Here is a 27,339-nt window from a genome sequence, read left to right on the forward strand (position 1 = left end):
ATCAGGTAAGACAATCTCAATAGTGTGTATACATGAATTACCATTACATCACCCACCAGCATTCACATTCTCTCACACATATACGCAGTCATACACACCCCTACAAATGTAAATGACTAAGGCCAGGTTTGGGAATGGAGGGCACAAGTAAGTAGCTTATAGGCTTCTAGGTCCTCTCCTGTATCTCCAAGACTACAAAATGAATTGGGACTCTGTAATGGGACAGTGGGCAGCTGGGATTTTTTTCCCTAGAGAATAGAAGAGATAACCCCCTGCCTGTAAAACCATGTCATTCAGTTGGGTTACACCAGTTTCAACTACAAAACTGGATTTCTCTGAACAGATCTGTTGGCTACCTGGGAGTGCTCCTTTTTTTGTGAGTGTGGAATACCTCTAATAGGAATGAGCTGAAGGAGGGGCAGTGACATTCTCCAATTTAGAAATGTTTTTCTCCCAGAGTATTCACCACACATGTTCACCCGGAGCTTACTGCCCAATGGCATACTCGGGTAGTTTGTGAAATGTTTCGGTGAGACCATTGTCTCTCTTTCTTCCTTTGTCTCTGACTTCTGGAGTGTTTTAAGTCTGTCTGGTGTCTTTATCACAAACACTCTGGCCCGAGCTTCCTGTTTGTTTCTGCTCCACTTGTACCTCAGAGGTTTTTATCCAAAGTATTTTGACGCCCCCTCTCAACCTTTGGTCTACGTGCCATCTCGTGTCCTACATGATTCTCATGAGCTACCCCACGAATCCCTTCAAGGGGGAATAGACAATTCTGGCCCAGCATTTTCTGGGCTGCTTCTAAATGGTTGGTGCCCCTCTGGTAATTGATGTTGATACTGCGTTTTGGGCTTGATCCTGCCAGCAGACGCTCTGAGGGACTTGTGTCAGAGATGTCACGGAGGTGCTCATCGTCATCTGTATCGGCATCAATGTATTTGCTGATGGAGGAGTCGTGGAAGGTGAAGACAGTTGGGGCCAGGGCAGTGCTCTCTGGGGACTTTGGTGGGGTCCTACTGCTGGCAGTGGTGTAGACAGAAACTTCAGGGCTTAACAGAGAGTGGTCTGACAGGACTGAGCTGTCTGAGAGCGGGGACGGGCCTGATTCTCCCTCACTGCGATAGCCTCCTTTAGGAATAAAGCTTTTTGAGGAGTTACCAGAAAAGAAGAATTTCCTTGCGTTCTCTGAGCATGAGGGCTTTGTGACAGGCACAGGAGTCAGCATGGGCTCACTCTCCCCAGAGGTTTGCTGGCCTGTTTTTGCACTGGTGTGCTGGGATAAAGCTGTAGCTGGACTGTGGGAGAACCTGTTGCTTTCCTGAAGACCAAGGTCCATTGCTGGGCTATGGGGGAAACGTGGATTCTCCTGGAAGTCTGTAGCACAACTGATGTAGCTGTCAATGCTGGACAAGCTTTTCATGTCCCCCACTCCCTCTCTGGTTCCCAGCACGGGTGGCCCATGATCTTGGATGGCTCCCAGCTCTATTTCATCTCTCTGTTTGCCAACTCTGGAGCCTCTGTCTTTAGCATTGAGGTTGGGTTGTGACTGTGTCTTTGCCATCTGGTTGTACATCTCTTCTAGCTTCTGAACATTCAGCCTCTGGGGACTGGTAGCTCTGGCCTTGTTGGGAGAAGCTAACTCATGGGCATTGAAGGAACGGTTTGAGCTTGTCTCTGACGTAGCCCTCTTGGGGGTCCATTTCCAACGACTTGGAGAGAGGTGGTTGTCATGAGGCCTCTCACTCTTCTCTACTACAACATCCATCATTTCGGCACTACGAGCAAATGCCTCTTTCAAGTTCATTGAGACAATGCTACCATTTCTCTTTGCCCTCTCGAGGGCCTCTCTTCGTTTAAGTGCTTTTTCCTGCCTCTTCTGCTCCTTATAGAATTCAGAGAAGTTATTTACAATAATGGGAATAGGCAGGGCAATCACCAGCACTCCAGCTATGCAGCACAACCCCCCCACAATCTTTCCCAGTAGAGTTTTTGGATAAATATCTCCATAGCCTACAGTGGTCATAGTAATAGTAGCCCACCAGAAAGAAGCTGGAATGCTTTTAAACTTTGTATCCTCCTCATCCTTCTCAGCAAAAAACACCAGACTGGAGAAGATCATGATGCCCATGGCCAGGAAAAGGATGAGCAGGCCCAGCTCATTGTAACTCCTCCTCAAGGTAAAGCCCAGAGACTGAAGACCTGTGGAGTGACGGGCCAGCTTCAGAATACGCAAGATACGCATAATCCGAAAAATCTGAACCACACGGCGGACGTTCTGAAATTGCAGCACACTCTTGTTGGATTCTGTCAGAAAGATGGTGACATAGTATGGCAGGATGGCCAACAGGTCAATGACATTTAGAGGACCCTTGAAGAACTTCCACTTGTTGGGGGAGGAGAGGAATCGAAGCAGGTACTCCATGGTAAACCAGGCAATACACACCGCTTCCACGTGGGCCAGTTGTGGGTTGTCTGTGGACTGGCCAAACTCATCTGTGTCCTGCAGCTCTGGAAGGGTATTCAGAGACAAGGCAATGGTGGACAGCACAATGAAGAGGATGGAGATGATGGCCAGGATCTGAAAGACAAATTAGGTAATATGAGTAAGAACAGTAGGATCAGAAAATGACATAGTTTAAAGTCAGATAATTTATTATTCTGAGTAGACGGTTACAACCGAAACAAACAAACAAACAAACAAACAAATAAATGTACGCCCAATATATTCATCTAGGCTTTTGATTATTGTATGAAAGTGTGGACAGAAAGTGAGTTCCAATAACCTTACAGTCTAAACAAGCCTTCAGTAAATGCCAGACTAAGACTGTGTGATTGGCTTAGAGCTAACGGATTGACTTGACTTGGACCATTTATTTATTCATCACTCACTTGTCGGACTTATCCACATGAGTGAGTGTGCTTGAGAGGAAAATAATGTTTAGACACCAATAAACAAAAGCAAAAGCTCACAGAATATAGCATATCTGACTTAGTGAATATCTTCTCCAATGTCTCAAACTGTCAAATATTTAATAAATCAAGAAAAATTCCTGCTTTTAGGTGTATGAAGGTTTTTTAAAACTTAAAAATGCTTAATGTGCTCACAATGACCATGCTTGCATACTGACTGTCAGCATGTATAATGTTTACTCTGTTAACATTTTCTAATTAGTATAAGTGAAATTTTGACCTGATGATGGAGCTAGATGAAAAAGAAGGAGATCACCAGTCATCCCTAGGAGAATATAAAAAAAGCCCACAAAGAGAATCTTTAGAAGAAAAGTCAGGGGATTACCAAAGTCAGTTGGATTCACCCTCTGGGGGCCATGATTATGTGTACAAAATTTCATGGCAGATATTTCAGTCTGAACCAGAGTCCAAGGACCAATCAAGCATGGCTCAAAATAATACTTCTTAGAATAAGCAATCTAATTTGCATAAATACCTTGAGAATTTGTCAAATAGAAGCTAGATGGTAAATGAAGACAGTTTGTGAACTATAACAGTATCATGGACAGAGCTCTTGAATGGGCTCTTCAGAACTTTCCTTTGCACTGAAATTAGCATGAAGTTGCTCAGTTAATCAGATAACCCCTCTATCTTCACTCAGAGATGACCCTGATCATTACCCACCAATCCGTGACATGGTGAATGTTGAGTGAAACAGCAGGATGAAAAGGCCTCAGGGCTGTAATCATAGAACTAGGGTTACAAAACATAATCTTCATGCTATTTCACACAGGTTTCGCCCTCTAATGATCTCTCTACATTTAGAGGGGGGAGCCCTGTCACTGCCTGTCTCTTGCACCCCCCTGTTGTGACAGCATATGACATAAAAACTAACATGCAATAGTCACATACTGTTGGAGCAGAATGTCCCCAGAAATCCAGTGCACTAGATGATGCCTGATTCACATTACACAGTAAAGAAAACTGGGAAGCCTGTCAGAAAACAGCACCCTGACACACGCACACACACTACCCCACCCACACTCTTCCAATCATGCCATCAAGCAAGTACGTGGTGGTAGACTACACCTCTTTTAGCACTTTATGACAGCTCCCCTCTCAACCAGTATTCATAGTGTAAACAAGAAATCATTTCATTTGCTTTGAAGTATATTATTTTTGAGCTTGTTTGATCTGAATAAGTGTCTACTCCTGCATACCACAATGAGAGATACCAGAGGAAATGTTGCATTGCACTCCAGTCTATATTATCCCATCAACCCTGTGCAACTCAGGTGAAAGATACCTGGAACAATAACCAGAATGATTTTGTTTTATATAGTGTATTTTTTGATGAAGAACTGATAGCACTACTGCTGCATGCTGTTATAGTTGAGGCTCTTTGGTTCAATCTAGAAATTCACTGATGTCACATCACAGACCAAAATCACATGAAAACATGCTTCCTCTTCACGTAGAGGTATGTAAATATCCAAACATTTTTCATTGAGATTACAGCTGAAACCCAAGGAAAGGTGAACAGATTTAAATTTTACTATTCCAAAGACTGAAACTTGTAAAAAACAGACAAAAAAAAAAAAAGAGTCACAGTTACAGTCACCCTACATGATCCGCAGACCTGATAAGACCTCTTCTTGGAACAGTGTAAGAAACTACAACTGAATTGAATAGGGGTGAGTGAGAAAGTCTTTTTACTATTTCTTATTTGGGTAAATGGCCCATGATGATTAAAATTCCTGTTCTGTAGACACTCCGTTTTTTTTAAGGTGCCATTTGGGCTGTGTATAAAAATATATAAAAATTCTAGATTTGTGTGGTATTCTGACATTGACTATTCAATCCATTGAAAACAATTTTATACCAAGGTTACAAAATCAACTTACATCCTAAAACATGGGGGCTGAAGGGCACAAATCCAGAAGCTCTGTCTCGATCTTAGTACAATAGAAAGGCTACTGCCCTTCTATTGTACCTCAGTGATGGTGATTTATAGAGCCTGCATAATCTAGCAGTTTCTATTGTGTATATTTATCATAAATATACATATGTAGTGATATTCTGGACTGCAATCATTTTAATGCTTCTACACAGGTATTACATAAAAAAATTACAAATTCTGATAACTGAACAGACAACTCCATGATGATCCCAGCTGAATGCATTTTTGTAGGAGGCTGAACTAAGGTAAAGGTGACAGTGGAGCATCTGCTCCTTTAGTGGACCAAGGACTAAAGAATTTCTTCATGAACTATTAGTCTGCACTTGTTATATTCACCCTGACTCCAAAAGTGGATGAGTAGGAGGCTGTAGCTGGAACACAGAGCCTGTTTTGGCAATAACCCACACAAATGAGGTTTGGATGTTATATGTTGAAATAAATCATAGAATAGTATATATAAATACTTTCCTTTAAAAATGATTGCAGCTAAGCCTTAAACCACAGCACAATGTCAGCATGAGACACCCATGTGAAAATGAGAAAAACCCTCCTCATTCTTGGTAAGCTTGATCAAAACCTCCTCCATAAACTGGATCTACTGGTTAAACACACAGTCATCTGTGTAAACAAACTGAGGAGAGCACATGATGCAGGGTTTCCCTATAAATCATCCAGAGGAAATTAAGGCACATAGGCAGAAATAGGGCAATAGCAACAGTTGTTAGGAAGTGATTGACAGCGTGGGCCTTGACAACGGCCTAATAATTTGAAGTCCACTCCCAAGAGTAAAAGTGATGGCTAAAGAGGCAACCTTATCTGTGACCAATCAGAGCAGGAGGACACTGTTGCCATAGTGTCACGGCAGACATGAATAATGACCCTATCTGTTTATTTTCTTCCCTCTGTGCTCCTCTCCTCCTGCCCTGGAAGAAATCTATTTGAATCAAACACTTCCAGAGCACAGAGGTGCTGGAACCGGAGGATAGAGAGAGGGAGAAAGGGTGGAGCTGACAAGTTGAAAGCTGAGAGAATTTTTTTTTTTTTGTACAAAGTAAATAACATAGCGTATTTGTAAAAGCAACCTATTAGAGTTTGCTCCTTGGATTCCAGACACAACAGAATTAGTAGTGAGTCTGAAAAAAGAAAAAAAGATGTGCTGCTAATAAATCCCAAACTTGAAGCTGAGGGAGATTGTAGCTATGGAGGAGCAGGACACAAAAGGGCAGAGGTAATAGGATTGAGATGCTATAAAAAGGTCGCTAATGAAGGCACACTGGTGCTGTAACATTATGGTTATGAGGTCAAGTTCCACTAGGAAACCCTGCACATTTCCCACTGGCCTATGTCCCTGTTGCCCCTGTCTCTACACACTGTGCACTCTCTCACACTGCCTTGCTTGTCTTTACATCTTTTTTTTTTTTTATCTGGATTGTTTAATGTCACAGGGCACTAATTTCATCAAACCATTGCACTGTGAATCTGAGATAAACCTTTCAGTGCACATAAAGGAGGCTGCAAACAAAGACATGTCTAGGAAAAGGTTGAATGGAGCTTCAGACATGACTTTAGCGGCATCAACAGAATTACAGACTATTTATAGACTCCCAGTGGAGCCAGTAGCACACATAACAAAACAGATGTTAATAGTAGCCACACCCAAGATAATGTCCTTATGTCCTGTTATTGTAGCTAGAATATATGGACACCGATAAGAGTGACTCCCAGTGAATGCTCCCTGGTGGCCTACTAAAGGGAAGAAGAGATGAAGGGAGGGAGATATTTGTATCCAGAGGAAAAGAAAAGACAACATATGTGCAAGAGATGGAAAGAGAGAGAGCACAGACTGACAGGAAATCACACTTTGACTAAACAAAGCCAGATCACACTGGTTTGTGTCTTTCATGGCACATCATCGTGTGGCTCAGCAGACACAATAGTCCACACCCCCATTTTCTGTTGGAGAAGGTGACACCAGCCCTCATTAGGCTGCTTGAAAAGATATCCGGGGACAGAATTGGTGTGACGAGCACCCTCACAAAAAAAAAAAAGAAAAAACCCCAAAAGACAGACATAGCCTTGTGTCATGGACTGTGACATTGTCTTCCGAGTTATACTTGAAAGAGAATTTATTTCATATATAGAAGAAGGAAGAAGCCCTCAGTCATTACACAGAGACTATTAGCTTATACACTACACACACACCAAAACAAATTCTGCTTTCCAAAGGGACCCACACTGGGGACTTACAAAGGGGAACACTCATTCATTTACAATTATTCCTGGGCATCTTACTGTATTTGCATTTGCTGTTTTCTCAGCCACCAGCTCTTGTTCAGTTACAATGACCTGGTTTTATGTTGGCTGCATCCCAGCAGCTGTGATTAATTTTCTTTGTGCTACATTGGTTTTGTCAGGGTCGGGTCCATTCATCTGTCTACGGATCGCTCATCCAAGGATGGAACCTTGAACTTTGTACTTTTTATATACACTTTAAACAATGGGTAATATTTATAAATCAGATGTTCACCATTAAATTGCTGGTGTGAATGTGAGCATGGATCAAAAGGAAATTAGTGGTCGCTGAAGCGTCAACTAATAAAGAACAAAGAATACAAAGCAGAATTTATAAAACCTCTCAGTCCTGTTGAACTATTTTGAAGTAGCATTAATGGATTTTTTGGGCCACTCTACACCAACTCATTAGGGAAAATATGCAGCTTTTCAGCTGCTGAATGCATGTTTATGTTCACCAGCTAGTGGCACTGGGTAGCTAGGGCACAATGGGTTCATCAAAGAATTATTTTATTGGAAACCGCTGCCTTCTACAGCTGGAAACAGGATTGATAAGTGCAGTGAGACTGGACAGTAAAGTTACGCACTGTAAAACCAAAACAGTGAGCTGAAAAACATTCAAATGCGCCATAGAGTTGAGGGGAACTGCAGAGCAGGGTTTTCTGAGGGTTTTTCGCCACAAGTGAGCCTCATTTGATTCATTGTTAGTAAGAAACTATTGATAAGTGCAGCTTTAATGTGAGATGTCATTTTCTCACAATAGCCACTAAAGCCACAAAAATGATTACAGGATAATGGAAAATACTAAATCGTAATGTAACAGCAGCATAAATAGTGAAGCATCAGAGAAGTTTCTAGTCTCACTTGAAAGCTTGGATTGAGGTTGGACTTGATATAGTTGTTTATTTGGTTCAGCCCCCCCCCCCCCCCCCCCCCCCCCCCCCACCGTCCCTTGGTAAGATGCACCTAAGGTTAGTGTTCTCACACTGTATTAAGGCTGGTGGCATCCCAAGTGACAGTTCGGGAACTCCCAGACTCCCAGTGCTCCACCTGGCACCTTTCTCATTAGCAGCAACAGGAGCAACAGACACGCCGCTGTGCTTTAGCAGTGGAAGCTCCTGTTCCTGTGAGTCCTAACACCGCTGTCTGTTAACTCTCCTGGCTCACACCCAGGGAAACACTTTAGACCTACATCACCTACCTAATAATGATAGGTAATACTCTCAAACTTCTACTTAACACTAAAATAGGCACGGACTCGCAAGGTTTTGGCAAAGATGTCTTCTTTCAGGTGAGCAAATTCAGGTCTTGCTTGATTTTACTAAGGCCACCTGACTAGCTGACTTTGTTTCCCATCATCCCCTGAGCCACATCCGAGGCCACAGGGATACCATGCAACACTCTCCCAGCCTCGACTGCCAGCCACTGTCACCATGACAACCCCCTTGAAGCTCGACAGGAGGTGGCTACGTGGACCTGCTTGTGAAAAGCAAGTCTGACATAGTCTCCTTCTCTCTGTCTCTCCCTCCCCCTCCTCTCTCCTTCCTTCTATCCCTGATTTGTACCTTATTCGAAGCTCACCCAGCTTTGAACCATCTGTACTGTTCCAGTTTGTGTTCTGTCTCTAGGTTTTTCTCTTATTTGTGTCGGACTGTTTGCATTTCCGTTGCTGTGATACCTTCTTTAGGTGCTTAATGAGTTGTTGTTCACTTGAGTTGGTTAATATTGGTCTGTGGCACTGTGGCTCAGCTTCTGAAATTAAAGCAGCATCTAACATTATTAACTGAAAAGGTGAAGAGTACTCAATTAATAAGTCTTTAAAACTGCCAGACACCATCTTCAGGTGCAGGTGTTTGCACCATATGCCACACTTTTGCTGTCATATCACTTGATTGGATAAACCGGCCTCAAATAACCACACTGTTGAGCTTCATCTTCATCAAGATGTTACTGTCAGTGATCGATTGTATGCGAGTGATATTGTGAGCGTTAAATAACGTGGAATAATTCACACCCCTGGTTCTGAATGTAGAAGGGCTCTGCCTCTCTGCCTGTGAAAGAAATGGGGTTTCCATGGAGACGGGAGGAGACTGTGTCTTCCACATTTCCCCCAGCATGATAGCTTGAAACACACACACGCACATTTGCAGTGGCTCAGCTGTAGTCTCCCCACCCTACATCACTTCTGCTTCTAACTTTGAGCAGCAGATCCTCATTTATCTCAACCTCCTGCACCTTGCCAAAATGAATAAGTTGTATCTTGTGACACTTCAAAGGAGCTACAGACAGTTTTGACCTGTAGATTCAAATTGGTGGCCTATGATTATGATAATGCTTCTCTAACATTAAGGCTGCTGCACTTCAAACCTTGTATGTGTCCCCTTCAGTCTCCTCCTGAAGAAGGCTCAGTCTGTATAAATATTATATGATGGTTAAGAGTCATTTTCTTCAATAATCTGCACATTAACTGCAAAAGACAATCTGAAAATCACACTAGTGTGATGGATGTCTCAGACCACTAACTTACATTAAATTCAATTTAATTCTGTTACATTACTGGCCCACTGACTTTGCCTGGCTGACTTTAGCTCTTGAGTATATTACACACATTTGCAATATGCTCTTGGTAACTTGATTTCATAAGACTGGATGTAGCTAGAAGCCTTCTAATGATAGTCAACATATAATACTATGTGCATTCCTCTATGTGTAAATACTTATTTATTTCTGAATTTAACCCACTTGAAATACTATGTATTTTGAGGTCATGAAAAAGTCTGAAATAAACCATTTTTGGGGCCTTCATCAAACTTTTCCCTAACTTATGTAGTCCTTGCATGCACAAAGTGCACAACAACCCCATTCAGCAAACCACTAATGTAGGTAGGAAATCTATGCCCCAACCATCCATCTCTTGAATGAATCCCACCTCATCTCCTCTCCCTCTCAATTATTCATGCATTTCAGATGAAGAAGAGAATCCAGACTCAGCATCTATATTTAAACTCTGGCTGGTCTATGGTGGCTATATAAATAGAAACAGTATAGGGTCTGGTCTGGTGCACCAAAGGAGTTTTAACTCAGAGAACAAAGCATTTACAAGGACTAGAAAGAGATGAAAGACACCTTAGTCAGTGTTTTGTAGAGGCATTTCTGGATTGAAAAAATATCATAAAGCAGTAAAAGAGAATAGGTAAGGCAATGTGTGGAAAGCTCAATTTGTTTCTACTGTTTATTAAATGCCTAAAATAATCCCATCTTTTCCCATGGTAGTCTCCCCACTGCACAACTGTCCTTAGCAGTGGTGAAAAGGCAAGTCTGTCACATAGTTCAGGGATGTTGCTTCTATATTGTCTAATAATGAATGTATGATGTAGTTCAGGCAGTCTTGCAGTGCATGATAGTTTATTTATTACAGAAATCAGAGAACGTCACGGTATACTCTGCTGACAGCAGCACAGAAGGAAAATGTAAACATGAGAGAGGCATTGATTTGAAACGCAAAGAGAGATGGAGACTGAGGAAGACACACACATAACCCCCCTACACACACACCCACACACACACACACACACACACACCCTTGTATACATATCTTTGTGGTGACCCTTCATTGACATAATGCATTCTTGAGGCCCTTACCCTAACCTCAACTGTTACAGCTAAATGCTTAACCCTAACCCTAATGTAAACCCAATTCTAACCCTAATCCTAAAAAAAGTCTGTTGGGTCAGATATTTTTGGTCCCCACAAAGCTATCGGATCCCCCACAGATATGGGGGGCTCTTGGTTTTCAGACCCCATGAATATAGTAAAACAACACACACAGGTTTTTGTGTACCAGAACATCCCCCACCACCACCCTCCACCCCCAAAACCAGTTTTTTGCTGTATTAGGGGGACATCCAACCAGTAGCTCTACAAAAATGGGGTAAATATAAAAAGATTTTTGAGCCAAGATTGAATACACAAATGATAACTCATAATCTAACAAGCTGACAATATTCATCATTGTAAGGATGTAGCAGAGTAGATAATAAGATGCATGAGACCCATCCATAATGTAAATTATGAGGACTAACTCGATTTGTATGGGCAGCCTGCATCGGCAGTGGGTGGCGTGTGCACGCAGTGCAAGGCTGCAAGGATATGGTAGAAGATCTGGAGATTCATAACAATCATGTTGTAATCATGATGCAATCATGGACCAGAATCTCAAAGGAATGTTTCCAACATCTTGTAGAATCTATGCTGTGAAGAACTGAAATGTTTTTAGAGCAAATGGCAAGCAATTAAATGAAGTTATCTAAAACATGTAGGTTTATTGTACTTGAAAGAGACATAGCATATTATTTTGAATGGTTTCTGTCTGATACAATTTTTAAATATTTCTAAAAGTCTTTGATAAAAGGACATATCTAATATTTATTTTGACAGTGTCAAATAGTCCATGCAATTATCTCATCAGTACCATTAGGGAGAACAGATTGGTACATGCAGAAGTTCTGCCATAACTTTGCAGTGTTTGGTCATGAATAAATAATAGTCACGCTGAATCCAACATGTAATAAACTTAAAACAATCCTATAGGTGCACTTGATGCATACTTTTCTTACTGCTTAGAAGAGTACACATCAAGTGCAGGTTATATATGCTGTGTGTTGGTGTTTTTCCAACACAGGACACACTTGCCTACAATCTGGCAGTGTATGGATGTGTAAAGCTGTGGGTTCATGACTGACTTGACTTGATACTGAAAAACACCCAATGGTGGGTTTGTCTGCGACTGTAAAGTGCCAGTGGTGCAGCAGTTTTTTTAGTTTTGTCAAAATGACTAGAAAGCGGTCCAGTCTGACAATTCACAATTGGTAAGGTAGGATTGTATGTGCATGAAAGTGTGTTGGTTTTGAAGGGCAAGTTATTGCTGCAGTTACATGCTCACACACAAACACACACCGACACACACATACATGCACAAATAGTCAGTCAACAATGATGCCTGAATAGGAGGCAGCTGCAAGTCTCAGCATCACAGAAATGACAGTTGCCATGGCGATAGTGACAGTGAACTTTTAAACATTTTAGTGATGGCAGTGAAAGGGAAATAAAGAGAGACATGGAGAGGGCACAAAAACATTCAAAAGCAGAGAAACAAAGATTTTGACTATTTAGACAGAAAAATATGAATGTCACGTATTCCACTCACAGAGCAAGAGCAAGACAAAGAAAGATTACTCTTAATCCTGAACTCAAACACATCCTTACTACAGATGTTCTACTTGCTAACAGCGTAACATTACACCAAGTCCATATTTAACAGTTTGTGAGAGCCATTCCGTGTCAGTGCTGTTAATCCCTTTGAAAGTGACATTCAGATTAGCATGCAAATCCTTTAAGTTTGATAACTGGACAACTATAAGCATATAATTTATGTACTTAAAACAGCCTCTGTTGTATCAGTACTGAAACAATTAAAAAAACATCCTGACCATGATGAAACCACCCAGTCAAGGACAATATGTGAGAACACACTTTAGATGAGCACAATATAGATAGTGTAATTCAAATACTGCATGTACAGGAGGCTCTGTGCTTTACAAATGTGAATAGATGTGCAAGACGAAAACTGACCAATCACTGAGCCCCCCCACCCACACCCCGTAGTTACTGTTGCTATGCCGTCAAGCTTTAACTGTGGCAGTGGGTGTAGAACAGTGGGTATTTGATGTAAGACGGTGGCAGACAAAAGTAGCTTCTCATTTCTAGCCGACAACTGTCTAGAAATAAAGAAACAACATTGTTTTTGTATTGCAGTGTAAAGCTAGGTAGTCCCAGTGTTATAAGTCGGATAAAAGAGAGCATAACAATTTAAAAGCTGATTGTTATTTTAACCCCATTCGGCTGCACAACTTACATGCTTGGACAAGCAAGACAATTTGTGAGTTTAGATTATTGTTCATATTGTCACACAATATGTTTTCACTTTTAAGGTAGCATGAGGAAAAAAAAATTAGGTTTAAGAATGATGAATACTTTTGGAGGTACGAATATCTCCTAATCCAGCAAAAAGCAGGACAAAGTGTTAGAGGCCAGGTTACACACAGAAGGGAAAGTGTGCAAAGCAGATGTTTATGTAGGGATACATAAATTGTATCCCTACATGTTTTATGTTACCTGAAGGCCACCGTAAGGGGGTAAGAGTAGGGGTATTCAGCTGGTTGCACTGTGCAACCTCCCCTTCAGATTAATAAATACTACACACTGATCCTTTAAATGTTATCACTTCCTACAGTCCGCTTGCATTCTGCTCTGGCATGTGGTGAAATCCAAATCTTGAGAGTCATGCTGTGCTTACTTACCGGTTGCAAAGCTATGATTGGACAATAGCAGTTTGGGGGAGGGGCTTAAGGAAAGGTCAGTTTGAATTTAGAAGCTGCATTAGCAATACTTGATGACAGGAAAGAAATAAAAGAATGTAGTGTAAAAAAATACTGCAGTGTGATGATGTGGTGTGTGTGAGTTTGTATGTGTGTGTGTGCATTTGGGCTTGCATGCTGAAACCTGAAAGTAGTCTCAGGCCAGGTGAAAGCGCTTATCAAGGAGAAAGGCTTCTTGCTCCAGCAGTCAAGTGCTGTCTCCCTACTCTCACAATCAGCCATCGGCTTGATGAATGCTTCTCCTTCACCTTAGTGGATTCTATTTCTGCCCCTGCCCTTCACACTTCGCACAAAGTCATTCATTCACCTTTCCACACAACCTGCACAGTGGACTGAAGTCCACCAATGAGGATAGCTACAACACGTGGAGCATCTTCTGGATTCTGATTCAGAGACCGTGTTGCTCTGTGTACACATATAAATGTTGAGGATTGGTTGTGGCGTGCATATCACAGTAGTGGGGAAGTGGCTTCTCTGCAGGGCCATGGTCAGCTGATGACTCGGCACTAGGCTGTGTTTTGTGTGTAGGAAATGGTAAAGAAAGAAAATAAGCAAAACGGTAAGAAAAGAAAAAAACATACATAACACAATTTATTGCAGGACTATTTTGGATGGAGCACAACCTGTAGTTCAGTCAGACATCTGGAGTTTTGCTCTTACACTTAGGTGAATGGCAAAGTCTACTTGATGCGATTTAGAGTGTATCCACTGCAACCTCTGTATATCTTAGCTAACAATACCCTGTCCACTGTTCTGCTCTGCTGTGCTCCTGCTTCACCTCTTATTTGCAAAGTCTACTGTGTAACAGTGATGCAAAAACTTGTTACTGATGCTGCTGCTGCTCATGTCACACTCTGTGAGACGCATCTCCCCTGTAGGGTCTCATTCACTCTGGAGGGAAGTTTATAATCGACACTCCCCAGCATCTCTTGCACTCAGATTGGTGTAAGTTTATGTCAGATGGAAGTAAGAGAACATGCTCTGTATTCACATGAAATAAGTCCATTCCATATGAACTGACTGACATGGCTGTCTTCTAATTCACTAAACAGCGTGCAGTGGAGAAAGTGCGAAATGACATGACAAAGGTCCATCCTTGGATCCATATGGACAACTGCACCATCATAATATTCCTGAACGTATTGTTTAGTGAACAGATGATTTGTTCAGTATTTATTGTAATGACTCATACTCACACACACAGCAAATATTTTTATAGACTGTAGTGGCAATGAATGTTAAGTGAAAACAAATTCAAAGTGAAACGTGATCTTTGATTTTAGTTTATAATTTCAAAAGGAAATTGAACAAGAGCTTGGCTTTTAATCCTTAAATTGTCATATGCGAATCCTAATGGTTCAAACCCATGATAGCACTGTGTCACTAAAAGCATCCGCTCATTCATTAAATGAGATCATTCTTTTGGCAGCGAGCTTCGACAAAAAAAAAACCCAGAACATCTTGTACCTCTTGTACCCTTTATAATTCCGCTAATTTACAGTTTACATCACAATCGTTGAGAAATAGAAGAAAACTCTTGCTGCCATGCTAACTTTCCAGAGTTGTGAAATCAACAAAACTCACAAACGTTTTTTCAGCATGGATATTTTTCTCAGGTTCCAAGCTGACTGTCAGAGAAGGGAACATTGTTGCTCAGTCTTCAAACTCTTCAATCTTGCTGAAAGAGCGTCATTGTTTTACAGCATACCGCGTCATGTGTTCATGTATGATTCAGCAGTTGTGACAGTCGTTGATGAACACTCTCCTTGAGGGCAAGCGCTGATTTGGGAGAAGTGACACAGAGTTTCAATATTAATCACTCACTCACAGACTTAGACAGCAGAGTTGTGAGTCTGTGAGTGAGACTGTATTTCACTGGACAGTACGACCTCTATGTCGCTCCAGCTGTAAGACTAAAACAACCCTGTCTTAAATAAAATATAAATAAACCACTATGCTGCCAAGGTTCTCTTTTAACTTAGAGGAAAGAACACAAAACACATAATGCGCATGCCTTCATGCCGTGGAGACACAGGTTGGTCACTGTTGTTTTTTTCTTCTAATACATTTTGTAGAGCAGAAAATCAAGCCAGGACATTAAAAGATATTACATAAACCTTCTTGTCCATGTTCAAATTGCTTTAGTAGTCTTTTCTTTCCAAAATGCTAAATATTTTACGGTTATTTTAACTATATATGTGTTTCTCCTATGAACAGCAGGCTATCTGTGTCCCAGAATGGCTTTGTTGCAAAACATGTGTCTATTGAGATGCCTCGTGATGAGAATTAATTTAGCAGATTTGTGTTGTCAGTGCTGCACTTTTGTTTTCTACTCTCATAGCAGAAACAAAATACTAGCCAGATGCTTCTGTTCTTTTAGCCTCTGGGAATGTTGATGATTGTCCCGCGTATGAGCCTCGTTCTTTAGAATTTAATCTGGTCCGAAGGCAAACCCAAACTGAAATACCTAATACTCCCCAAGAAAGGTTATTCGGGTTCAACTGATTCTAACTTGTTAAGAGTTGTACAAGTTAGACAAGAGATCATGGGGGCCATGTTATTGGATCTATCAACATTTAAACCCAGTATGCATTTCCAGGTTCTAAAACTTTATCTTAAATTTAATATTTCTTGCAATTAAGCACATTTTAATACCTTGAATACACTTACATTCAGGCTAATATCAAATTAGTATTCTGGACACTTCAGTGTTTCATCACTAAATTGAAACATGTACTATACACATTACTATTATAATGATAATGATGATCCAGAATAACTTTTATCCTGTGAATGAAATCTGAATAAAAACATGGGATATTGCTAAAGTTAAATTAGCTAATAATTAGGACAATTAATATTCTTAAAGTATTTACCAGTCTGTCTTGGTTCTGTTATTATGTAATACTACAATATCTATGTGTGTAATATGAAGGTCTGAACAGTAAAAACCAAATTTGACCATTACAATAATCTGAGAAATCATTTATGATTAGGAACAGTGAAAATATTGTGAAAATTATTCTTACAGGCCCTATAGACACAATCCTGTGACGCATATTGATTCCCATACCTATAAGAAACGGAAATTCGATACTACATCATACGCTGACAACTTAGAATTTTAAGTTCTTCCCACAGGCTAAAAGAAGAGTGAATATTCAACTATCATCATCTGCTAGATTCTGTTTTTCCCTTAGTCATAAACCTGCTTCTTCCTTTTCTGTTTCTCTGGCTCAGATTCAGCATCCGTGTCTCACAGTAATTTTCTCTTTCATGTTTACAGTCTCCAACTCTCCAGATCTCCCAATCTATCTCTTTTTTTTTCTCCCTCACAGTCATTGCTCCTCAGGCTTCCCCCTCTTGAGGACAGTGATGTCTTAGTGTCTTTCTCTCCCTGCTTATGTAAGAGATCAGCTCCAAATTGAATGAACAAAAGAGCTTCCAAGCTTAGCAGAAGCGATGCACGATTCCTGACCACCTCTCGTGTCTCACCGTCTATTACTCAAGTCATTTCTGTGGAATGACAGTGTGTTTTGTTCATCACTGACAAAATAATTTTACATATTTGAAACAGATTTTGATTTTTGTTAAACCTTTCTTTTCGCCAGATCTGTATGTTCATTTCACTGCAAGAACTTCAGGTTTGTTGCTTTGGTGACCACAGTTATGTCATTTAATTCACACACTTGTGAATTTTAGTCACCAAACAGTCAGAACATGTCCACGGAAATAAATTCTGCAATACCAAATAGAGCAAAATGAACAAACTGCCTTTGCTAAACCATGGCTGTGCCTGACTGCAAGCCCAAAAAGCTGAGATGACACAACAAATCCTGAACCATCCACTACAAAATGCATGACATGACTTGTAAAATGTTCGCAAACACAACTCAGCCACTAGAGAATCTGACTTCTCCACGTTAACAGTGAATGAGCACTGAAATATGCAGCACAATGTTAAAACAGCCAACCAACCAGTCCCAAACTCTTTCCAAAACTTCTTTCCAACATTAGCTAATTATACAAATAAATATCAATAGAACAAAAAAGTGAAATGATTGTCTAATTAATTATCATAATCTTGATCATTTTCATTGTGGTTTGGTCTATCTTGGTCACATGGTCATGTTCCTTACCCATCCATACCCCTTACACATCAAATGATAATTATCACTGCCAAGGTAATGTAATCACATCGGTTCCCTCATTTATTTGTTTACATGTGATTGAATCAGCATGAAATTTTCCATGAACATTCAATCTCCTCAAACCCTAACCTAATCTGAGTTAATTCAAGTGTATGAACATAAAGTGTATGCACATTATAGATAGCATTAAAGCTGCAATAATCAATATTTTAACATAGGAAAACGGATCACATGACTATATACAATGTGAAAGGGATCACTTGTAGTAGCAAACCCACTGAGAATCATCACCCAACTCTGCAGTTCCCTTCGACTCTAAGGAGCAATTTAACATCTTTCAGATCATTATGTTGGTTTAACAGCCCACAGCCTTATTGATCTGGTTTCTCCCACTGCCCTTGTCAGCATTCTTTCTCGATGCAGTGGGCAGCTGTTTTAAATGAAAAAGTTCTTCTATATCCACTGAAAATAATCTTAACAGCACCAGGCAGCAGGGCTAGCTGAGTACTACAGTGGAGCATTTAGCAGCTCTTTTTGTCAGGGGTTGGTGGAGACCAAAGCAGAGCTAAATGAAGGGTAACCATTGGAGTTAAATTCATCAGATCGCCAGAAATATGACTAACCAAATGCTAATGTTGCTGGGTGCCTGCTGAATGTATAAAGAGGCAACTCCATGCTTCTATGTTCACCACTTTATAACGTGGTAATACTTTAATTTTATGTTCACAGCATGTTTAGTTGTTCCCAAGTGTAGTATAGTAAATATAGTAATAATATAGTAATATAGTAAAATGAATTAATGCAAGTTTAAGTTCCTTGGATGAAGATACATAACCTAACAAAAATGTTTGTTGCTATTTAACCAAAGCAACTTGGCAGTTGCTGTGACCATTGTCAATAATATATATTTTTTAACTTCTTCTCCCACAAAGTTGGTTCAGTCTTCACCATATGCAAGGAGAGACATCTTCTGGAGGCTTAATCAGATTCTCCAAACTGTTTGGCTGTGACATGCAAATGAATTTGGCAGTGAGGACGCGGGATAAGGAAGGGAGCCATCTCCGTGTATTATAAGATCATGGTCATAATTGCTCAGCAGTTACACAAATCCTCAGTGTGCCACCGTCCATCTGGCCAAAAGTTAGGTCCTTTCCTGGCTCACAACTTTATTGGACACAGTTAAAAAAAGAAAACAGTTTTATAGATGAAAACATGTCCAGAAATGTGGTCTTGTCAGTTTTGTAAAAAACTGTTGCAAGTCTAAAACCAGCAGCTTGGGTTGCTAGACTTTAGCCCTCTAAGCCTTTGAATGTCCAGGTTTCCAGGCTCTGTTAGTTATTGTAGTGTCACAGGTCTTCATTTATACATTTTGACACATATAGTAGTAATGTATGCAGCACCATTAATTACAGTCATCCAAAGAACATTTTACTCTGAATGTCAGCCTTAATGCCCGAAAACTTTCAGTCTGTCTGAGTAGGCTAGCTGATTGTGTGTGTGCTATAGAAGAGGAGGTAGAGACAGTGAGTTACATTCAAATATTTAGCTTAGTCACAAGAATCCATTATAAACTCAAAAGATGGTATTTCACTACATTAGAAACTTCAAAATATGCATATATATATGTGTGTGGGGGGGGTGTGCATATTTGTTTGTGGTCTCTTGACAATGAGAATCGGTCATAGGTCAGAGCTGTTAATCAATTCCCTTACCCTTCCCAGTTCATAAGCACATTGAAGCTAAAAGAAATATGGACTAAATAAGGTTTGAGATGTTGAGTTTATTTCAACTTTAACCTTCAGAAGTTGCAGTAGAGTTTTTATGGCTGCATTTGAATCTGACTTCAGGGCAAGTTAGAGGAGACATAACCACTCAGAGGCACTGCTGTTGACGAGGAGACAGTGTGACAGGCAGAGAGAGCAACCGCCATGAAAGCAATCGCTGAGGCACTCAGTCGCAGAGTGCACATGATCCCAGCTTATATCTCTGCGCCACACAAACCCAGACAACATGGACAAACAACCTGAGAAACCCTGATATGTTATTTCCCCTTAATCCCCTATCAAGTACAAATTTGTGACTCCAGTATCGCATGGTCACTCTGCAGCTTCCTGCCAGAGAGTTACAAGGGATACTCGATACCCACTGTATTGCCGCTCTCTTTCTCTGTGGTCTTTGTAACATGTAGGATTTAAAAACTGACACAAGTATACAAAAAGGAATATCCTGTAGATACTTCTCTGACATGTACTTTAGGTTTGCTTTTCACAATCAAGAAGCATCAACTTTAGCAACGCTACCCAAACACCACCTTCACCAACTTAAATGTTGGATGATAACAACCAATTTGACAAAGGGGTTAAATTATTCAGTGTGCTCTGCGACTGTTTTAAGGACTTTGTTTAGAGATTAGATATGTACTTTATATTCCACAGAGCCCGTATAAGATAACATTTTGCGTGGTGGATTGTGTATGGTATTTCATATTTGTTTAATATACAGTATGCTATTTGTGCCACACAACATAATGTAGAATTTTGTTTCATTTTATTCGAGCATTGTTTTCCTCTTTTAATATAATGACTGAAGCTTAAATAAAAAGGAGCACCATGAAACCATGTTTTTATTGTGTCATTCTTTAGCACTAAACTAGCAAATACAAAGCACACGTAGTATAAAACTACATACAATCTGAATAGTTCTGAATTCTGAACAAATCTGAATTATTTGAGATGGTGATGCCCTTCACTTCTTTGGCAAGTTGGTCTACCCAGCACTTCTAGAGCAAGATAACTCAGTGACTCATGGCTGGATTTCTATTGAATTTGCTGTATATATTCATGAACCCCATAGGATGAATGTTAATTCATGAAAATAGCATTCATTGGCAGTCTGATCTTTTTTCTTTCTTTTTTTTTTTTACTGGTAGCATAGCTTGATGTTGAAACACTGCTAGAGCTGATGGATTGGACTGTAACATATATAACATCCTCCTAGCATAACATCATGGCTTTGTGTCGCCTGACTGCATGTCAAGTGAAAACAACCAAGAATGGGAAGCATTAAACTTACTTACAGAGTAACAGGACTTTGGTAATTCAAGATTCTATCATAGAGAACTAATAAGTTTTAAACTGTATCTTTAAGACCTGCCCGGGTTTTTAGATGATGAGGGAAATCAGTGGGATGAACTGTGTTAAAAACAGCACTGAAATCTAAAACTAAGACTCACTGTCAGAAGAAAGTCATTGGTGACCTTGACGAATGGGGTCTAAATACTATGGCTGTAAAATCTGTCACAAAACTATTCAAAACCATTCAAGGCTAGATCTTCATAAGGATATGAAGGCCAGACTGAATCTGTGCCTCCAACCTCTGCACAATGGTTTATGGGATTTGGGCAAATTTGTGCAAAGGAAAGCTATATTTAGACATAGGGACCCTTTAAAATGGGACATGTCATTGGCCTTTCAGGAGACATTTACAGGTAATGCAGACAGTGGATGATCCAGCCCAAACTAGGACACAACATTCTAGTCTTGTTTTAATATGACCTCCTATACATCATCATCCATTTGACTAGCTGTGACATTCTAGCTGTCAGAAATAGTGAAATAGATTCTAGTCTGGTAGATTCATGTCTTGGATTCTGCTGCAGACTGATTTATGAGTAGGGATATAACCAAACCGCATTTATATGTCATCTTAAGTGTGACATGAGAGGAGCATAATTGGAATTTGTTGCCTGCCATCTGATGCACAATACCCACTGACAGAGAAGGAAGAGGTAATTCTCCATTTTTGGATGCACGGAGGAAAAAAATTGACAGAAACATTCACGTTCGGCTTTGGTTTCCTCTGTAAATAGTTTGAAGCCAAACCCATGTTTATATTAGATTCCATTTGTCCACTAAACATCAAACAGAATATTAAAAATGTTGGTGAAAGTGAACTCAAATGTCATTATTTACAGTCAGGCTTGATGCATCTGAGTCCTTCAGTAATGGATGTCTGGGGAGAGAAAAATATTTTGACCAGTTCCTCTCAAATTAAGTAATATATTTCTTTTCTTTTTTTTTTTTTTTTAATAACTAGAGGATTTATATCACATCACTACATTCTAAATGAATGCTTTGTCTGTAAGTGAGAGTGTAAAGAGGGATTATTTGCTTGTTAAGTTATATTCTCAGCCCCCTAATCTGGCAATGTCTAATAATTCTGGTATTATTAATGACAGAAATGATGTTACATAAATGCTGCTGCAGGTGAAGAGGCTTTTCTTGGTGTTAATCTGATAGTTAGGCGCTGCTTTGCCAGCGGTCAGACACAATCTTATTTTATGGTGTCTCAAATCAGATTTGAGCAAGAGACAGACAATGCTATAGCTTAGGAAAAATGTAAACAGAGGGAGGGAAGCTTTAAATTGGGCCCGAAGTCTCCTGGAGAATAATTAATGTGACATTTCCCTGACATTTAGTCGGAGGTATAGTGGAGGAGCCTGAAGAAAGGGAGGAAGGAAGCAGGGATATGAGCCAGTGAGGGGATAGAGAGACAGGAAGGACGACCGGGCAGAAAGAACATAGGCAGCAACACTGGCTTTTTCCCTGAAAACCTTGAGAAATATTGCAGCTACTACTTACTTTCTTGTGTTGCTCTGTACAGACATTAAAATACAGGAACTAAGCAGAAGTGCTATTACACACACACACACACACACACACACACACACACACACACACACACACACACACAGAGAAACACAAATAGACCTACTCCAATGTTCAGTACCCACTCCTTCAATGATGATAAAATTATACTTTTGTTGCTTGGTAACCATTTGTTTTGTGCTCATCTCTACCATTCACCATCTGTTTATGGGCTGTTACACATACATTTCCATCTCTGACCCAGGATAGCACAGCTGATGAGCTAGCACTGGGACAGTCTGTGGTCAAAGATGGACCGCTCGACAAGCCCACAGTTTGTTCCAGCCTATTAAAAATGACAATACATCAACCCCTATCAATGCTTTTAGTAGTCTGGTTTGTGGTTTCACATTGCCCTTTTAAGCAAATTAGGAATTGATAAACTTACTGCATTGAGGTTGCTCTTTTTTTTCTGGCACGCCATCCTTTGCTACAGGCTTGTAACGATGCCAAAAGAAGAGATGATGAACGCTTTTTTAAATGGTGAGCTCTTTTTTTAATGGTGAGCTCTGCACCTCAATGAGTGGCTTTTGAGAGCTATAGATTTGGAGGAAACAATATGCATAAGCACTTTGCTGTGTCATTATTCAAAGTGAGGAACACCCATCTTGGTTGAGCACTTCAAAACCTGTTCTCCTGTGATATTTTGATAAATTGCAGATATCAGGGTGAGATAATGGATACAGCAACGTACAGTCGACTCAGAGTGGTCATCTCCTTTTTGAAGGCTACAGCACTTTCTTAGCTCTAACACAATAAACATTGATTTTACATCTCTTTGATTCCTATGAAGAAGACATTTCACTGACAGACTGGCAGCACTCATCTCAGTCTGTCTGCGAGGTAGCGCTGACATTTCTCTCAAATCCTCACTGTAACAGCATCAGCCACCACAAAATGCTAAAAGTTTCATTCCCATTTCCCATTCCTGATTGCTGCAAGTCAAACAAAGCATGGTGCCGCTTTTAAGACAGCGTTGGAAAAAGACAGCCTCCTCTTTGATCCCTCCAGTCCAACCAAGAAGAGTGTGATCAAAGGCTGCTCATGTTTAACACTGCTGTGGTCTCCCAGGTTGCAGTTGCAGGTGTGGCTCTCTGAAAGGCCTGCTGAGGGCCAACTCTGTCTTTGTGCACAGACTAAAGGTGAGCACATCGGATAGAAGTCGGCAAACATGGCCTTCAGATAAGGAAATAATGTGCAATAGAGTGAGGACCTCAACATTTAATTATGACCGGGGCATTCAACACATGGCTGTTGCAAGCAAAATGCAGGGTTACATGCTCATTCAGCCAAACAGTGCATAATATTAACACACAGCCACATGGGTTTTAAATTCTAGCAGCTGCTGTGCTGTCACTCTTCTATTTCCTAAATTCTTCCCTAATAAATTGCTGGAGCAGTATGGTCTGACTGCTCTCTTACTAATAACTAATTTAATCATGTGCTAAACTCCACACTTACTAACTAACCTTCTGTGGGTTTCTTAATTTCTCTCTTGCTGTATTTGTTCATTAAAATATGCACAGTAATGACATGTCACAACCATTTTCTACTGATCAAAAACCCCCCAAGCACTGATTTATCCAAATGATTCAAACAATCCTAAATCATTTCCGACTTGTGGTTTGTGTGCACGAAATATAATTCAATATCCCAGTCTCCTGCAGAATATCTCAAATTCAATTGGCTCAGGATGAAGCTGGGTGGGGCTGTCACAAACAACCAGCTGATAGAATGCAGGGAATATTTCAAAGAAATTACTTCATGTCAAATATATATTTTACCTTGTCAGTGAGGGCAGTTAAAAGATATTGCAGTGATTTAATGGCACATAACCAATGCAAAAGGTCTGACAAAGTGTAAACATGCAAATGTGCATCCTTTAAAATTTGAGAGTACATTTTCACTGATGCTAAACTTTTGTTTTCCTCTTTTCCTGTGGAGGAAATGATAATTATTTATATTCAGTTGCCCATGTTACTAGTATGCTGATTTGAGTGGGTATCAGGCTTCCCATACTCACCATCTTAGTTCAGCATGTTAGCGTAGTAATTTGTGATACTTAGCATTAAATAAAAATTACTGCGCCTGATGGAAAGTTATTTGGTTTGCAGGTATTTGGCCATAAATTGGTGTATGAGACAAATGGAAATTTTGGCCTGAAGGTGGCATCAGAGGAAAAGTTAAGGTATCAATGTGATTACAATTCGTCCTAAGGTCTGTGCCAATTTTCACGGCAGTCCATCCAATCGTTTTCAAGATATCACACTCAAAACCACAGATTTCAAAATCAATGTAGTGCTAAACGAAACATCTGGGGATCACCAAAGTAAATAGGCTTCAGCCTCTCGGCACCACGAATGTCTGTCCCAAATTCTATGTAAATCCATCCAATAATTGTTGAGATATTTAAATCTGAGCCAAAGTGATGTACCAACTGAGTGACAGACTGACAGGCCCACATTGCCATCCATAAAGCCATGCTGCTTTATGGTGATCTGCATGCTGATCTGTTTCCAAGTGTCTGTGTGTGCATCTTTGTATGACTGTGTGCAGGTCTGTTCAAATCATCATCACACGAGTGGAGGATTGCTCCAGCCAGTCACACACTCATCTCTTTCACCTAACCTCCAATTGCTTTTACCTTTGCTGCAACAGACGAGCTGGGCTTTTCCAAGAGGTCCCAAAGTTTCTTTCGTTTTTCAGCACAGCAAGTGTTGTCAAATTCTTCTCCCTCTCTGTCTTTTAAATTGTCTGCCTCTCTTTTGAGCTCCTCATTCATTTGCTCCTTTTTCTGGTGGTACCTCGCCTGGCAACACGACTCCAAGTAGATCTCGTCAATGCCCCAGTAGTCGAGTTCTTGACTGAACGACAGGGCGCACATTTCTTCCATCATGTGCAGCTTACCCGTACGGTAGAAGTTCAGAATTGACGTAAATGCCCCCGGATGTCGGTCAAAAAAGTACTCATTCTCCTCAAGGTTGTAGTCGTCGCACACTTCCATCAGAGATTCATGGGTGTTGCAATCTCTTAACTTTCCCAAACGTGTTCGCGGTAACCTATCTAACGTTCGCCACAAGACTTCATGTGGGAGACCCCCAACATTCAGCCTGACTCTGCGGAAACATGACTTGCTGCGAATGATGTCCACTGGTTCAGGTGGCAGTGATGATGTTGAACGGGAGCCAGCTTTATTTAACTCTGCCAAGGATTTCTCCATGATGACTTTATGTTGTGGGAGCGGGCAAAAATCCAGGGCTATGGACTACAGTCGGTCCTGTTTTCTTTCATTACTGTATCTAAAGAAACCAAAAAAAAAAAAAAAAACAAGACATAATTAGTATTCTAGGAACAGGCCAAAATCTCAGGCTCCACACAGCAGTTATTGGACTCTGAACAAAAACTGTGATTATACAGTTGCTTGTGACATGGGCCCCACAGCAGGGGTTCCCAACCTGGAGGTCAGGACCCCACTAGGGCCCTAAGACACATTTGATAGGTCACAAGATGATTTAAGAAACAAAATAAAGATATTTTAGTTACATAAAGTTATTTTGATTTTTCTGAGACTTATAATTTTTGTCTTTTTCCTGTGAAAAATTTTCACCAATTAAGGCATCTAAAAATAATGACAATCACTGCTCACAGTTCGTGTCCACACAAAGGTGATAAAGTGTGATAAGGAGTCACCAGCCAAAAAGGTTTAAAACAACTGGGTTTGAGCAGCATTTTCCAATCATGATCCCACTTTGTTTTTCATGTTGGTTCCATGACTAGATGGATAGATTGACACCCAGCAAGTAATTGCAGGATCCTCAAGAGCAGAACTTAAAATCAATGATTTAAAGGGCTCCATGGCAACTAAATGATGGACAGATCGTATTATTATTTCAGGATAATTCACAGTTACTCTTACTGCAACATCTGTAATATATTTTTTTCATCACCTAACAGCAGGCTGCAGAATCACAATCATATAAGTTATTAATTTTGCAGTTAAACCAAGTATGGAAGGAGACCTTGAATATGAATATGAGTAAACTCCAGTCTTAACTTTAAAACCTACTTCCAAAGAATTATTTTTGGAGATCTATTGATCCCCACTGCACATGAGATTTTAATTATTTCCCCAGACATCCAGAAACCAACCAGTGATCTATACCTGAAATTCTGAGTTGATTAATCAATTAGTCAATTAGAAAATCAATTGGCAACATTCCTGACAGTTTTATTTAAGTAATTAAATAAACTCTAACCATAATTGTTTTTGTTTTTGTTTTTTAATGCAAGAATGCCCAAAAATTCATTGGAAAAAGGTTCTGACATGAATATTTGGTTGTTTTCTATGATATAATATTTGCATAGCAATTACAATATGTTAACTTAGGCTTTAGGAAATAATGACTGGCATTTTCACTATTTTCTGACATTTTATATACTGAACAACAAACTTGTTGATAATGAAAATAATTGCTGGTTGCAGCATTTGCTGGTTCCAGTAACTACTTTAACAAAATCTTACCTGAGTTATTACTTATTACTAAAAAAAAAAAACAAAAAACCTACAACTACAAACTACAACTTCACAGCAAATGAGCAACAAATATAAAGTAAAACCACTTACATCTTGAAAACACTGAGTCCCTCCACAAGACCAGGGTCACAAAATGGAGGACCCGTTGTAGTTAAATTTCTAACAGTAATCAGTAATCAAAAAAAAAAAAAAAAAAAAAAAAAAAAAAAAGAACAGAGTAATCAAATTATGTAGACAGAAATATTATGTAGTAAATCTGAGGGTTTTGGTCCCACTGGACATCTGGGGCCCCTGGGCAGTTGATTACTTT

The 27,339-nt window shown here is 40.1% G+C and overlaps 1 protein-coding gene across 1 annotated transcript; it reads right to left on the minus strand.

Moving 5' to 3' along the window:
* Window positions 1-652: 652 nt before the first annotated feature.
* kcnb1 (potassium voltage-gated channel, Shab-related subfamily, member 1) lies at window positions 653-25,730 on the minus strand. Its single transcript, XM_041034125.1, has 2 exons — window positions 25,140-25,730; window positions 653-2,578 (listed from the first exon to the last, which is right to left on the minus strand). The coding sequence occupies exons 1-2, from the start codon at window positions 25,713-25,715 to the stop codon at window positions 653-655; spliced, it is 2,502 nt and encodes an 833-aa protein (XP_040890059.1). The 5' UTR covers window positions 25,716-25,730.
* Window positions 25,731-27,339: the final 1,609 nt, after the last annotated feature.

This window comes from Toxotes jaculatrix, chromosome 3 (assembly GCF_017976425.1).
Source record: "Toxotes jaculatrix isolate fToxJac2 chromosome 3, fToxJac2.pri, whole genome shotgun sequence".
Classification (NCBI taxonomy): Eukaryota; Metazoa; Chordata; class Actinopteri; family Toxotidae; genus Toxotes; species Toxotes jaculatrix.

Excerpts from the sequence above, each read along its gene's own strand:
- kcnb1 (XM_041034125.1), bottom strand. The coding sequence starts at position 25,715 with ATGGAGAAATCCTTGGCAGAGTTAAATAAAGCTGGCTCCCGTTCAACA. Across the intron at positions 2,579-25,139 it reads GCTCGTCTGTTGCAGCAAAG|ATCCTGGCCATCATCTCCAT; the intron begins GTAAAAGCAATT and ends TTTGTCTTTCAG.